We start from the raw sequence: 15,643 nt of genomic DNA, 5'->3' as shown, positions 1-15,643 counted from the left end.
CCAGCCTATCAAGTAGAATATGATGATCCACTGTATCAAATGCAGCACTGAGATCTAACAGCACCAGAATCTTAGTGGTATCCAAATCCATTGTAAGCAGAAGATCATTCACCACTTTAGTGAGACCCATCTCTGTGGAATGATATTTTCTAAAAGCAGACTGCAGTGGCTCAAAGAGATTATTCTCAGTAAGATAGTCTACGAGCTGCCGTGACACCACTTTTTCCAGAATTTTAGAGAAAAATGATAGATTTGATATCGGCCGATAGTTTGTCAATACACTAGGGTCAAGATTAGCTTTCTTAAGTAATGGATTAATCACTGCAGATTTGAAACATTTAGGAACAGATCCAGAAGTTAAAGAAAAATTAATCAGTATCAGTATCGGATCAAATAGACAGGTTGTGCTTTTTGTTGATGTTACAAGTTTCGTCAGCATGCCTCTCAAATTCTGTAAATCTAGGTAATACCTCAGTAATGATGCCCACCTCAATAGCAGGGTGTAGTGGCTGGGTTAAGGCATGCTTGGATATGTTTAACCTAATGTCTTCTATTTTCTTCTCAAAGTAATCCAGGAAATCTTGTGCTGTAAAAGGAGAGCAAACTGCAGGTGGTTGTCCATGAATAAGTGTTGAATAAGTGTTGCCACCGTGTCAAACAAGAACTTTGAGTTATGCTTGTTTTTGTTGATTAAATCAGAGTAATAGGGCCGCTTTGTTGGCAGTAATACATGTTTATAGTCTGATGGCATCACGCTATGCAAGGTGGAATACTTCTAAGTTTGAACTATGCCATTTCCGTTCTAGAGCTCTAGCCTTATGCTTGAGGTCACGCAGGTAATCACTGAATCAAGATGACTGTGTTTTGGAGGGGTGCGATTTTAACAAAGGTGGCGCAATCATGTCGAGTGTAGTTTTGAGCACTGAGTTTAAACTATCCACAAGTCTGTCAACTGATTGGGTATTTGCCACATGTGAAGCTAAGACATCAGGCAGTCTAGCTTCAAGTTCACTCTTTGTTGAGGAGTTGATGCTTCGCCGTAGTGATAAATAAGGTTGTTGTTCCACAAAACACAGCAGTGAAACTGTAAACTTAATAAGTGAGTGATCAGAGACCACTGATGTAAGAGGCATAATGTCAATATTTGTGACAGCAATACCACATGCAAGAACCAAATCCTGGGTATTTGCACTAATGTGCGTCGAGTCCTGAATGCATTGCCGAAACCCTAATGCATCCACAATTTCCATAAATGATTTGCAGAAGGGATCAGAAGGCTTATTTATATGAAGGTTAAAGTCACCAATGATCAGAATGTTATCTACACTAGTTGACAAGTTAGAGATGAATGCACCAAATTCATCTAAGAATTCAGAATATGGGCTAGGAGGCCTATATACAGTGACAAAGTAATACGGCTGATTTTTATTTTTCTGACCTTGGCAATGCGTAATATCCTGAGCAGAGTGGAGAATCAGATGCTCAAACGAGATATATTTGTGACCCCCAACAGCTAATAAGCTAAACCTAGATTTATAATTTAAATAATTTTTTTATTATATAGATATTATTATTTATTTTTTTTTGCCAGCTTGAACACGGCCGAGACGGACGCACTTTTCTCTTCTCCCTCCCTCCTTATCTTTCCTGCTTCTGTGGCGTGTTGTCTTGTCTGTGAGGCTGCAGCTTTGCTCTTCTGGAAAACGACAAAAATGGATCTGTTAAAGTGGTCTCTGAATGCAATTGACACTATTTTTTCTACAAGACATTTGGGGGCGGAGGACCCGACCTGTCCTGCCGGGACGCATGTGATGGGTTACGTGATGGACTCTTGGAGGAGATGGCAGGTCATGTGCCTTTACATGCTTTCTGTGGAGGACGTCGAAGATGTGTACATATTCGGCTTGGTGGTGACCGGCTTTCTGCTGTGTGGAGCGGGTACTGCGCTGGTTTACCGGAAAATCAAGAAAGTGGAAGCAGCTTTGATTTGTCCTTCCAGGCTGCCCTACATGATTGATTCAATTGAGAAGGCAGTGGCTGCGCAGTCGGTGGGGGTTAACCGCGCGTTGGAAAATATCTCGAGCAGAATCGCAGCCCTGGAAACCTGCTTTGATCGTCTGTGAAGACCACATTCTACATTCAGATGCATTGAGAGCCACTCTGTTCTCAGAACTGTGGAATCTTTCAGGCGTCTGCTAATCTGGCTATTCATTTGGCTTCCCCAAATACAGCTGCACGTCAAGGTCGCTGTGATAAAACCTCCTCAGAAGATCAACAATTAAGCCTCGCTCCCTGGTCGTCCCCCCTCCCCTCAGCTTCTCCAGCTCTGACGTTGACTGTGTGGACTGCTCAGGACTGTGTCCCTCCCCCTCCAGGATTGTCGGACAAGGCCGTTGATGGCGCCAAACAGGCTGCCTCCGGAGTGTTCTGATAAACTGGACCTTTTCAAATCTCGGTTGTCATCCTGCGTCCTTGTTTTTGTCTGTGTGATTATTGTTTTTCTGTGCTGATGGGAATTTTTTTTCCTCATTGCTGCTGTGTAACGCAGCGGCTATGAGGTTTTTTTTTCTCCTTTTCCCTCGTGTTTTGCTTTTCAATATATGTTTATGTACCGGGCCGGCCTATGTGTTGTGTGTTGTGTGTGTGTGTTGTTTGTTATGGGTCGGTGTTGGTTTGCTCAGCCCTGCTGTTGACCAAGGCAGGGATGTACATCTGGAGCTGGTCCCCGGGCGCCTAATGGCGACTTCTGCTCCTACTGGCAATTAGGATGGGTTAAATGCAGTAGACACATTTCATTGTGCAGGGAACATGTTCTTCTGTGCATATGACAATAAAATTCCTTTGAATCCTTGAATCCTTTGAATAAATAAGTCAACACCCCCGCCTTGCTTCGCATCACGAGGGATGTGACTAAATGTATATGCTGGTGGGCAGGCCTCATTTAAGGGGAGGACAGCTGTAGGTTTAAGTCAGGTTTTACAGAATGCAATCATTTCCTTCCCACTGTAGCCAAGTGCTTGCTCACAGGGGGTCGTTTTGACCGTTGGGGTTTTACATAATTATTGTATGGCCTTGCCTTACAATATAAAGCGCCTTGGGGCAACTGTTTGTTGTGATTTGGCGCTATATAAAAAAAAATTGATTGATTGATTGATATCTAAGTGATGATCAATTAGATCATTAACCAACAATGACTTTGAGGAAAGTGTATGAGGACAGAGGACAGAGACTGTATTTGTGTATCTGTGTTGTGTTACACTGTAGTTGTGTATTTGTGTTGTGTATCTGTGGTGTTTACTGTAGTTGTGTATCTGTGTTATGTTACTGTATTTGTGTATCTGTGTTGTGTTACTGTATTTGTGTATCTGTGTTGTGTTACACTGTAGTTGTGTATTTGTGTTGTGTATCTGTGGTGTGTTACTGTAGTTGTGTATCTGTGTTGTGTTACTGTATTTGTGTATCTGTGTTGTGTTACTGTAGTTGTGTATTTGTGTTGTGTATCTGTGTTGTGTATCTGTGTTGAGTTACTGTAGTTGTGTATTTATGTTGTGTATCTGTGTTGTGTTACTGTAGTTGTGTATTTGTGTTGTGTATCTGTGTTGTGTTACTGTATTTGTGTATTTGTATGGTGTATCTGTGTTGTGTTACTGATGTGTATCTGTGTTGTGTTACTGATGTTGTGTATTTGTGTTGTGTTACTGTAGTTATGTATTTGTGTTGTGTATCTTTATTGTTTTACTGTAGTTGTGTATTTGTGTTGTGTTACTGTAGTTGTGTATTTGTGTTGTGTATCTGTTGTGTATCTGTGTTGTGTTACTGTAGTTGTTTATTTGTGTTGTGTATCTGTGTTGTGTTACTGTATTTGTGTATCTGTGTTGTGTTACTGTAGTTGTGTATTTGTGTTGTGTATCTGTGTTGTGTTACTGTATTTGTGTATCTGTGTTGTGTTACTGTAGTTGTGTATTTGTGTTGTGTATCTGTGTTGTGTTACTGTAGTTGTGTATCTGTGTTGTGTTACTGTATTTGTGTATTTGTATGGTGTATCTGTGTTGTGTTACTGATGTTGTGTATCTGTGTTGTGTTACTGTAGTTGTGTATTTGTGTTGTGTATCTTTATTGTTTTACTGTAGTTGTGTATTTGTGTTGTGTTACTGTAGTTGTGTATCTGTGTTGTGTTACTGTATTTGTGTATCTGTATTGTGTTAATGTAGTTGTGTATTTGTGTTGTGTATCTGTGTTGTGTTACTGTATTTGTGTATTTGTGTTGTGTTACTGTAGTTGTGTATTTGTGTTGTGTATCTGTGTTGTGTTACTGTATTTGTGTATCTGTGTTGTGTTACTGTAGTTGTGTATTTGTGTTGTGTATCTGTGTTGTGTTACTGTAGTTGTGTATTTGTGTTGTGTATCTGTGTTATGTTACTGTATTTTTGTATCTGTGTTGTGTTACTGTATTTTTGTATCTGTGTTGTGTTACTGTAGTTGTGTATTTGTGTTGTGTATCTGTGTTGAGTTACTGTAGTTGTGTATTTGTGTTGTGTATTTGTGTTGTGTTACTGTAGTTGTGTATTTGTGTTGTGTATCTGTGTTGTGTTACTGTAGTTGTGTATCTGTGTTGTGTTACTGATGTTGTGTATCTGTGTTGTGTTACTGTAGTTGTGTATTTGTGTTGTGTATCTGTGTTATGTTACTGTATTTGTGTATCTGTGTTGTGTTACTGTAGTTGTGTATTTGTGTTGTGTATCTGTGTTGTGTTACTGTATCTGTGTATCTGTGTTGTGTTACTGTATTTGTGTATTTGTATGGTGTATCTGTGTTGTGTTACTGATGTTGTGTATCTGTGTTGTGTTACTGTAGTTGTGTATTTGTGTTGTGTATCTTTATTGTTTTACTGTAGTTGTGTATTTGTGTTGTGTTACTGTAGTTGTGTATCTGTGTTGTGTTACTGTATTTGTGTATCTGTGTTGTGTTACTGTAGTTGTGTATTTGTGTTGTGTATCTGTGTTGTGTTACTGTATTTGTGTATTTGTGTTGTGTTACTGTAGTTGTGTATTTGTGTTGTGTATCTGTGTTGTGTTACTGTATTTGTGTATCTGTGTTGTGTTACTGTAGTTGTGTATTTGTGTTGTGTATCTGTGTTGTGTTACTGTAGTTGTGTATTTGTGTTGTGTATCTGTGTTGTGTTACTGTATTTTTGTATCTGTGTTGTGTTACTGTAGTTGTGTATTTGTGTTGTGTATCTGTGTTGTGTTACTGTAGTTGTGTATTTGTGTTGTGTATCTGTGTTGTGTTACTGTAGTTGTGTATTTGTGTTGTGTATCTGTGTTGTGTTACTGTAGTTGTGTATCTGTGTTGTGTTACTGTATTTGTGTATTTGTATGGTGTATCTGTGTTGTGTTACTGATGTTGTGTATCTGTGTTGTGTTACTGTAGTTGTGTATTTGTGTTGTGTATCTTTATTGTTTTACTGTAGTTGTGTATTTGTGTTGTGTTACTGTAGTTGTGTATTTGTGTTGTGTATCTGTGTTGTGTATCTGTGTTGTGTTACTGTAGTTGTGTATTTGTGTTGTGTATCTTTATTGTTTTACTGTAGTTGTGTATTTGTGTTGTGTTACTGTAGTTGTGTATTTGTGTTGTGTATCTGTGTTGTGTATCTGTGTTGTGTTACTGTATTTGTGTATCTGTGTTGTGTTACTGTAGTTGTGTATTTGTGTTGTGTATCTGTGTTGTGTATCTGGGGTTGTTCTTATTTTCTTCAATTAGTGATGAGTAGTAAGATGTCCTAGCTTTACGGAGGGCTTTTTTATAGAGCAACAGACTCTTTTTCCAGGCTAAGTGAAGATCTTCTAAATTAGTGAGACGCCATTTCCTCTCCAACTTACGGTTATCTGCTTTAAGCTGCGAGTTTGTGAGTTATACCACGGAGTCAGGCACTTCTGATTTAAGGCTCTCTTTTTCAGAGGAGCTACAGCATCCACAGTTGTCCTCAATGACGATGTAAAACTATTGACGAGATACTCTATCTCACTTACAGAGTTTAGGTAGCTACTCTGCCCTGTGTTGGTATATGGCATTAGAGAACATAAAGAAGGAATCATATCCTTAAACCTAGTTACAGCGCTTTCTGAAAGACTTCTAGTGTAATGAAACTTATTCCCCACTGCTGGGTAGTCCATCAGAGTAAATGTAAATGTTATTAAGAAATGATCAGACAGAAGGGAGTTTTCAGGAATACTGTTAAGTCTTCAATTTCCATACCATAAGTCAGAACAAGATCTAAGATATGATTAAAATGGTGGGTGGACTCATTTACATTTTGAGCAAAGCCAAGTGAGTCTAATAATAGATTAAATGCAGTGTTGAGGCTGTCATTCTCAGCATCTGTGTGGATGTTAAAATCGCCCACTATAATTATCTTATCTGAGCTAAGCACTAAGTCAGACAAAAGGTCTGAAAATTCACAGAGAAACTCACAGTAACGACCAGGTGGACGATAGATAATAACAAATAAAACTGGTTTTTGGGACTTCCAATTTGGATGGACAAGACTAAGAGTCAAGCTTTCAAATGAATTAAAGCTCTGTCTGGGTTTTTGATTAATTAATAAGCTGGAATGGAAGATTGCTGCTAATCCTCCGCCTCGGCCCGTGCTACGAGCGTTCTGGCAGTTAGTGTGACTCGGGCGTGTTGATTCATTTAAACTAACATATTCATCCTGCTGTAACCAGGTTTCTGTAAGGCAGAATAAATCAATATGTTGATCAATTATTAGATCATTTACTAACAGGGACTTAGAAGAGAGAGACCTAATGTTTAATAGACCACATTTAACTGTTTTAGTCTGTGGTGCAGTTGAAGGTGCTATATTATTTTTTCTTTTTGAATTTTTATGCTTAAATAGATTTTTGCTGGTTATTGGTAGTCTGGGAGCAGGCACCGTCTCTACGGGGATGGGGTAATGAGGGGATGGCAGGGGGAGAGAAGCTGCAGAGAGGTGTGTAAGACTACAACTCTGCTTCCTGGTCCCAACCCTGGATAGTCACGGTTTGGAGGATTTAAGAAAATTGGCCAGATTTCTAGAAATGAGAGCTGCTCCATCCAAAGTGGGATGGATGCCGTCTCTCCTAACAAGACCAGGTTTCCCCAGAAGCTTTGCCAATTATCTATGAAGCCCACCTCATTTTTTGGACACCACTCAGACAGCCAGCAATTCAAGGAGAACATGCGGCTAATGTAGTAATGGGTATGAAGTTTGCAAAGCATATCCCTCTATGATTTTTATGGACACGTCTACGGAAGCAGGCCACAGTCTCAACTTGTTGAATTTCCCTCCCTGGCAGATAAACTGCACTATCACCATAGTGGATTTTCTGCACTAATTTTCCTGCTAAGCTAATGGACCACATTTGTCCACATTTGTCATAAGCCTTGCAGGGTCTCTAATCACCTGCTCTGTGGCCTGCTGTAAATTCATAATGTTACCCTCCCTGTAGAGCTCTATCTATGTTCGCAGACAAGATGGCAGCCCCTTCCCCAGTAGGGTGGAGGCTGTCCGGCATCAGCAAGCCACGGCGGCCCCAGAACAAAGCCCAGTTATCAATAAAGCTAAAGCCTTGCTGTCTACAAAACTGCGCCAGCCACCTATTTAACGATGTCAGCCTGCTACACGCCTCATCTGTACCCCGGGAGGGGAGGGGACCAGAGACTATTAATCGATGCCGACACATCTTTCTGGCAAGGTCACAAGTCCTCTCTATGTCCATTTTTGTGACCTCTGAGTGCTTCATCCTGACATCATTGGTGCTGATGTGAATAACTATGTGACTATATCTCAAATCAAATCAAATCAATTTTATTTATATAGTGCCAAATCACAACAAACAGTTGCCCAAGGTGCTTTATATTGTAAGGCAAAGCCATACAATAATTACAGAAAAACCCCAACTGTCAAAACGACCCCCTGTGAGCAAGCATCTCATGTCATGTTCATTAGTCTGTCTTCCCTTCTGCAGCGTCAGTGCCCTAAGATGGGTTAGTCACAGTTAACAGGCTCCAGTTGCTAGCAGGCTCTGGCTGCTAGCAAGCCAGGGATCTTTAGTGGCTAGCGGGCTGTTAGTAGGGTATCAGGCTATGGCGTTTCAGTGGATCTACAACAGAGCAGCCCTCAGACACCAGCAGCAACCTCCCAGCAACCAGCAGTTAAGAGAGTCCCACTACTGATGGCTAGCAAATGACTGCGGCTGGTAGGCCAACGGGCTCTGGCAACTACAGCTAATGGGCTACAGTGGCTAGCAGCCTCTCGCGGTTAGCAGGCCAGTGGGTACCAGCAGCTAGACGGCTGGCAGACTCGACATATACACACACACACATAAATGCACCACCATCACCACACAAGCATGCACACACACATACACACACATACACACACATAGATGCACATACACATACATAAGTGGGCAAGAGTGACCCCAGTCACCCCGCTGATATGTGCATAGAAAGAAAGTCTCTGGTGCAGGAAGATTTTTGACCGCGTCATTGTGTTGAATCACACAGTCACCCAGAGAGAGTGTGACATGACCATACAAGTGTCTCCGCCTGGCAGGTCCAATGCTCATCACCTATCAGAGTTCAGAAACTGGATGTTAGATGACAACTGGCTCTGCCCTGCTGCCAGACAGGCCTCCAACTTAGCAACATTTGCAAATCATCAGCATATTACTGCAAATCAATCTGAAAGCTACATCTTTAAGATGTCTTGCACGAATAAATCAGCCGTGGGCCAAGAATAGAACACTGTGGGACTCCAAGCTTCATAAGTTCAGATAATTTTGCAATTTTTTTCAAAATAAAAATAGAAACTCAGAAAGTATTCACAGTCTTTGCCATGAAGCTCACAGTTGAGCTCAGGTGCCTCCTGTTTCCACTGATCATCCTTGAGATGTTTCTACAGCTTAATTGGAGTCCACCTGGGGTCAATTTAGTTGATTGGACATGATTTGGAAAGATGCACAACTATGTCTACATATAAAGTCCCACAGTTGACAGTCAGAGCACAAACCAAGCATGAAGTCAAAGGAATTGTCTGTAGACCTCCGACACAGGATTGTCTGGAGGCACAAATCTGAAAAGGTGTCATGTTTGGAGGAAACCAGGCACCATCCCTACAGTGAAGCATGGTGGTGGCAGCATCATGCTGTGGGGATGTGTTTCAGCAGCAGGAACTGGGAGACTAGTCAGGATTGAGGGAAAGATGAATGCAGCAATGTACAGAGACATCCTGGATGAAAACCTGCTCCAGAGCGCTCTTGACCTCAGACTGGGGCGACGGTTCATCTTTCAGCAGGACAATGACCCTAAACACACAGCCAAGATATCAAAGGAGTGTCTTCAGGACAACTCTGTGAATGTCCTTGAGTGTTCCAGCCAGAGCCCAGACGTGAATCTGACTGAACATCTCTGGAGAGATCTGAAAATGTCTGTGCACCGACGCTCCCCATCCAACCTGATGGCGCTTGAGAGGTGCTGCAAAGAGGAATGGACCAAACTGTCCAACGATAGGTGCACCAAGCTTGTGGCATCATATTGAAGAAGACTTGAGGCTGGAATTGCTGCCAAAGGTGCATCAACAAAGTATTGAACAAAGACTCTGAATACTTATGGACTTGGGATTTTTTTTTCTTTTTAATAAATTTGTAAAAAAGTTTTAAAATAATTTATTCATGTTGTCATTATGGGGTGTTGTGAGCAGAATTTTGAGGGAAATGTGAATTTAAATTAACACTGCCAGTGAACATGTGGTCCCACTCTGACCAGAGTAGGACCATATGTACACTGGCAGTGTTAATTTAACACTGTCAGTGTTAGTTTTTACACTGGTGATTTTACTGTGTGGTTTTGAATGACGGCTCTTTGTAATATTTGTGAGATAATCTCATAAATATTACAAAGAGCCGTCACCCCGTCAACCACCAGCCTGGTTGATGGCCCTTGTCCAGTTGGCTCTGGGTCTCAGGGTAGATTTTTGTCCTTTCACATGTTCTATCTTTGCAGGAACCTTCTGCATCATCTCCCTCTGCACCTGTGTTGCTGGTATAAACTTTGAGCTTTCTCGTTACCCGCGGCACCTGTATGGCCTGCCAGATGACATCGGCCATGGCTATGGCTGGTCCATGTTCTGTGCTTGGGGAGGACTCGGCCTCACCCTCATCGCTGGCTTCTTCTGCACCCTGGCGCCCTCTGTCCAGCCAGTTCCCCGATCCACCTGCCCTAAGTCCCGACAGGAGAACGGCACAGTCTGCTAAAGCTGGTGGTCAAGAGAAGACCAGCTGGAAGCAGAAAACCACAAGAGAGCAAAGTGCTTGGTGTGTTCATCTGTCCACGCATCAACTGTTCCTCCTGGTTCCTCTTTTTATGTGTTTAAAATGAGTGCGTTGACGATCTGCTTATGTTGGAAATCACTGAAAAAACTGAGACGTATTTTCAGAATATTTGAAGTTGTGCTTGTTTTGTTGTCATGAGCAGATGCTGAAATGGACCACGACCATGTGAGATGTTCCACCAGGGGATTGGTTCTTTACCAGACTGTGGCTGTTAGTGTGGGAACTGCTTCTAGTTTCAAGTAGTCTACTTTGATTTGACAAATTGATCAGTAATCCGTATTGATCAGGCTTGAGTGATAAGATCATGAGACCTCCTGTGAGATGATTCCACTGGTGGAACCGCTGACCAGTCCAAATGTGACTCTCTGGGCCTGGATCCTGTTTGCTGGTCTCCAACGTCTGGCTTTTTGAGTTGACTTGGCACTGTTGTACATTACTGTACAGAATATTCCAGAGAAGCAGGACCTGTGGGACTGTTTCTTCCTTGCCCCACGTGACGACCCCCTGCCATTGAACATTTTCTATATGCATCCATCTCCAACTAAAAGTGTATTTTCTGTTTTGTACTGAAGGAGTGTTTTGTGAATGGTGGTCAGAGGAGCGTTTGCTCAGAGAAACGTTGTGTTTGATTTCCATCTTAGTCCTGCCGTGGACGTGTGAGTGGGGAGCTGCTTTTTGTCCCGACATCGTGGCGCTGTGGCTGTTATGGACATTGATGACGGCACAGATGGACAGATGCAGTATCCTGTTTAACCCAACACACGTCGAGTCTCAGATGTTTCAGGGTGGAACAGGTGTAGTTCTTTTCCAACTCCATCAGCTTCACACTTCATAAAAATATCATTCAAACTCAAAATTTGATGTAGCCTGAAATGAAAAAAATCATCAAATGCACAAAGAAAATAGTTTTCACCAGAGTATAAATCTTTTTTTTTTTCTCAATGTGGAACTGACTTTGCAATACAGCGCTCCCTGGGGGCAAGTTAACAACGGACATGAACTCAGTAGCACAAGTGCGCACCACAGCATATACTGTTACTTAACAAAAGGAATTAAAGACAAATAAAAAAAACATACGACAGACAACATATTCAATGTCATTTTATTGCCTTTGGACATAAGAAATTTTCAGATGGATGCAGGTGGAGAAGCAGTGGTGGGCACAGCTAACCAAAAAATTAGCTTAAATAACAGATAATCAGCTAACTGAAAAGTTTTCTTTTATAAAGCTAAACTGATAAACCACCCAAAAATTTATTTTGAGTTTTAACACCACAATCGCTTCTGGTAGCATCAAAGACAACTACAGACTCAAACAATGAGTCAGCACTTCTGTCTTTGTGCATCCTGCCCCCTGCTGGAAGCTCCTGTTTACTACATAGCTTCCAGCAGTGAAGCTGTCAAGAGGAACAGTGAAGCTCAACTCTCTACTCAGTAACAGTGTCGCTGTGAGGCGGAGGTCTTGGAAAATAAAGCAGTGCTGACTTATGGTTTTGATTTATAAATGAAATTAATACTGATAGAATAACTCCATTAATGTCAATTCTGTCATTTGTACAAAGTTAAAATATAACATATATCTTTTAATGTTGAATAATGCACTAATTCTGAGGTTTTGTAAGAAACACAGACAGATGGCAAAGGATTATGGATAAAATGTGCCTCTGCTAACACTGACTGGTTGACTCATTCATTCTATGTAAAAAACAACATGTTAATGTGAGGTGTGTGTTGGTGTTTTCAGATAAATATGCTTTTGTAAAATATGCCAGTTTTTATTTGTAAAAAAGGCTCTTTAAAAAAAAAAGCCAAGTTGTAATTAGATAACTGTCTGATATAACCGGTGTCAAAATAAATAGAACACTGCCAACTACTGGACTCTCAGTACTAGGGCGAATGCTGCCATGAACACTACTGGCCAGTAGATGGCAGTAGAGACCGTGAAAACATGCCAAAAAAAATTCCAGATAATCCATGTCTGCTACGTTTAAGATGCGTGGAATTTAATAAACACAAACTGAATTTCAGACATCTTATATACACTCAACAAAAATATAAACGCAACACTTTTGGTTTTGCTCCCATTTTGTATGAGATGAACTCAAAGATCTAAAACTTTTTCCACATACACAATATCACCATTTCCCTCAAATATTGTTCACAAACCAGTCTAAATCTGTGATAGTGAGCACTTCTCCTTTGCTGAGATAATCCATCCCACCTCACAGGTGTGCCATATCAAGATGCTGATTAGACACCATGATTAGTGCACAGGTGTGCCTTAGACTGCCCACAACAAAAGGCCACTCTGAAAGGTGCAGTTTTGTTTTATTGGGGGGGGGATACCAGTCAGTATCTGGTGTGACCACCATTTGCCTCATGCAGTGCAACACATCTCCTTCGCATCATCCGTGAAGAGAACACCTCTCCAACGTGCCAAACGGCAGCGAATGTGAGCATTTGCCCACTCAAGTCGGTTACGACGACGAACTGGAGTCAGGTCGAGACCCCGATGAGGACCACGAGCATGCAGATGAGCTTCCCTGAGACGGTTTCTGACAATTTGTGCAGAAATTCTTTGGTTATGCAAACCGATTGTTCCAGCAGCTGTCCGAGTGGCTGGTCTCAGACGATCTTGGAGGTGAACATGCTGGATGTGGAGGTCCTGGGCTGGTGTGGTTACACGTGGTCTGCGGTTGTGAGGCTGGTTGGATGTACTGACAAATTCTCTGAAACACCTTTGGAGACGGCTTATGGTAGAGAAATGAACATTCAATACACAAGCAACAGCTCTGGTTGACATTCCTGCTGTCAGCATGCCAATTGCACGCTCCCTCAAATCTTGCAACATCTGTGGCATTGTGCTGTGTGATAAAACTGCACCTTTCAGAGTGGCCTTTTGTTGTGGGCAGTCTAAGGCACACCTGTGCACTAATCATGGTGTCTAATCAGCATCTTGATATGGCACACCTGTGAGGTGGGATGGATTATCTCAGCAAAGGAGAAGTGCTCACTATCACAGATTTAGACTGGTTTGTGAACAATATTTGAGAGAAATGGTGATATTGCATATGTGGAAAAAGTTTTAGATCTTTGAGTTCATCTCATACAAAATGGGAGCAAAACCAAAAGTGTTGCGTTTATATTTTTGTTGAGTATATATTGCTCTGGAACAAAGACGACAGACAGTGTTTGACATAAGCAGGACTCTAAATAGTAAACAGGAATCGATTGCAGTGATTCCAACTGAAAATAATGAGAAGCAACCTGAGCTTCTTCTGGCATTTTTACATAAAACAAACACAATAACAACATCTATAAACCCAGAGAATATATTCACGAGAGTTTTAGGCACAAAATTCTGTTGTCTGTGTGGAGCCTGATCAGAGTGTCTCAAATGCATTTCTCCTGTCGTGAATGTACTGAGATTACCTATAATGCACCTGGGCACAGCTTGTCCACACTAAAAACTAAAACATATATCTGATATTTTCACTTCATAAAACTTTACACGTGACATTAATTTAAATAACTTGTCCAAAATTAGTTTGGTTAAAATTTTAACCATAAGTTAAAACTGTATGCCTCTGGATGACTTGGGTGATATTGCCAGCGTATCAGTATGGGGTCAAAAGAAATGAACTTTTTTCCTTTTTTGTGATGAGGTCTCCTTTGTCTGCAGAGAATAGAGCGTTTTTTTCTAGAACCAGCTCTTCTCTGTTTACAGAAGACAGAACTGCACATCTGCTATAAAACATTTAACAGGTAGGTGCTTAACTGATTACGGATGCTTATAACTAATCAGCTTTGTTTACCATGTCTGCAAAAATATGTTAGCGGTCTAAAAATTATCAGACCAAAACGTATTGGAAGATAATTAGTCTGATGATGGTTTTCAAAGTTATCTGAAAAGCTCATCTGATAATGAAAACATTATCTTCGATAATTAGCGGTTAGCGGAACTGTGCCCACCACTGTGGAGAAGTGAACAGTGTGGTTTTGCAGGAAGCAGTGCGTACCATAAGGACTTTTAAATTCTAAAATGGACAACATATTGGCTGTTATTTGTATATGTAGTTATTATTATTATTATCATTGGCCCGTGGTGTCCTGTCCAGGGTGAGTGATATCCTGTGACTGCTGGGATAGGCTCCAGCCCCCTCATCCCGAGACCCTTAATTGGAGTAAGCGGGTATCAACAATTAATTTTTATTATAATTATTAGTGATAGATGAGTGATTTTTCAGGATATAAGTTTCACTGGAGTATAAGATGCAGGATCTCCCAACTAGGAAAAAACTGTGATTTATATTCCAGAATATGTGGTAATGTAAAGACACATTGACACTTGCATGAATTTGATCCCTACACTGCTGTGCAATTCTTTGCGTCGATGCGTCCTGCTTTGTCCCGCTTGATGCCACGCTATATGAAATAATAATTTCGTAGCAAATGACGAATTTGCTCTCAGAACTTGGCTGATGAAGCCATTCTCTCATTGCTCCCAGAATCACAGAGAAATTATCTACAGCTGCAGGTTGTCTCATGCGTGTGATGCGGTGGAGAACATATTTGGAATCTTGCCTCAAAGGTAATTATGTATAATATACTAGCTGGGGTACCCGGCACTGCCCGGGTTAAACTGTTTTAGACATAAGCCAAATGCCAGTCATTTTAATCAAAACAATTGCCCAACATTTGTTTTTGTAATGCTGATGTCTTACAAATATTATATTTAATGGGCTAAAGTTTGTCCAGCAGAACTATAAGAGGTGGACTCCCCAAACTAAGTGGAAATACTTGGTTAAAAGACAAACACATTTGAAGCTCTTCATGCAGACTTTGTTTTGCAATCAAATTTAGAACAAAATGACACACAAAAGATAAGTAACAGTAAATGTAAATATCAATGAATCAGAATTGAGGTAGAGGTGTATTTCACTGTTTTTACATTGCAATTTTACAAACATAAAATGCATGTATTCAGACAGGAAGGCAAGCTGGGTTGTACAGGACAGTCAGGTGTTTAACAGTTGAGAACATAAAGTAGCTGAAGAAAGGGATTAAATAAACAGAGATGGCCAACACATATACAGGGCTGGAAATTTGAATCTGCCTGGTCATACCCACAGCCGGCTATTTTGGGGGTAATTTTCAGTTCAATTTAAAAAAAAAAATGGTACCAGTTTGTTCCCCATATCATGAGGATTCAGAATATATATAGTTTTTAGGGCTACATATTATAGTTTGGGAGTTTATCCCAGACA

At 40.9% G+C, this 15,643-nt stretch overlaps 1 protein-coding gene across 2 annotated transcripts in view; it reads left to right on the top strand.

Annotated features, from left to right (window-relative positions):
* Window positions 1–10,929, top strand: part of tmem178b (transmembrane protein 178B) — a 175,439-nt gene extending 164,510 nt beyond the window's left edge. Inside the window, exon 4 of one of the 2 annotated variants that reach the window (XM_034163704.1) lies at window positions 10,048–10,929. In XM_034163704.1, coding sequence (XP_034019595.1) covers window positions 10,048–10,298 — 251 coding nt within the window. In that variant the 3' untranslated portion in view covers window positions 10,299–10,929. The remainder of the gene's footprint in view (window positions 1–10,047) is intronic. The other variant, XM_034163703.1, reaches the window with a different exon arrangement.
* Window positions 10,930–15,643: the final 4,714 nt, after the last annotated feature.

Source organism: Thalassophryne amazonica, chromosome 22, assembly GCF_902500255.1.
Source record: "Thalassophryne amazonica chromosome 22, fThaAma1.1, whole genome shotgun sequence".
NCBI lineage: Eukaryota > Metazoa > Chordata > Actinopteri > Batrachoidiformes > Batrachoididae > Thalassophryne > Thalassophryne amazonica.
Note: the sequence above shows the minus strand (reverse complement) of the source record. Positions and strands in the feature narration are given on the sequence as shown.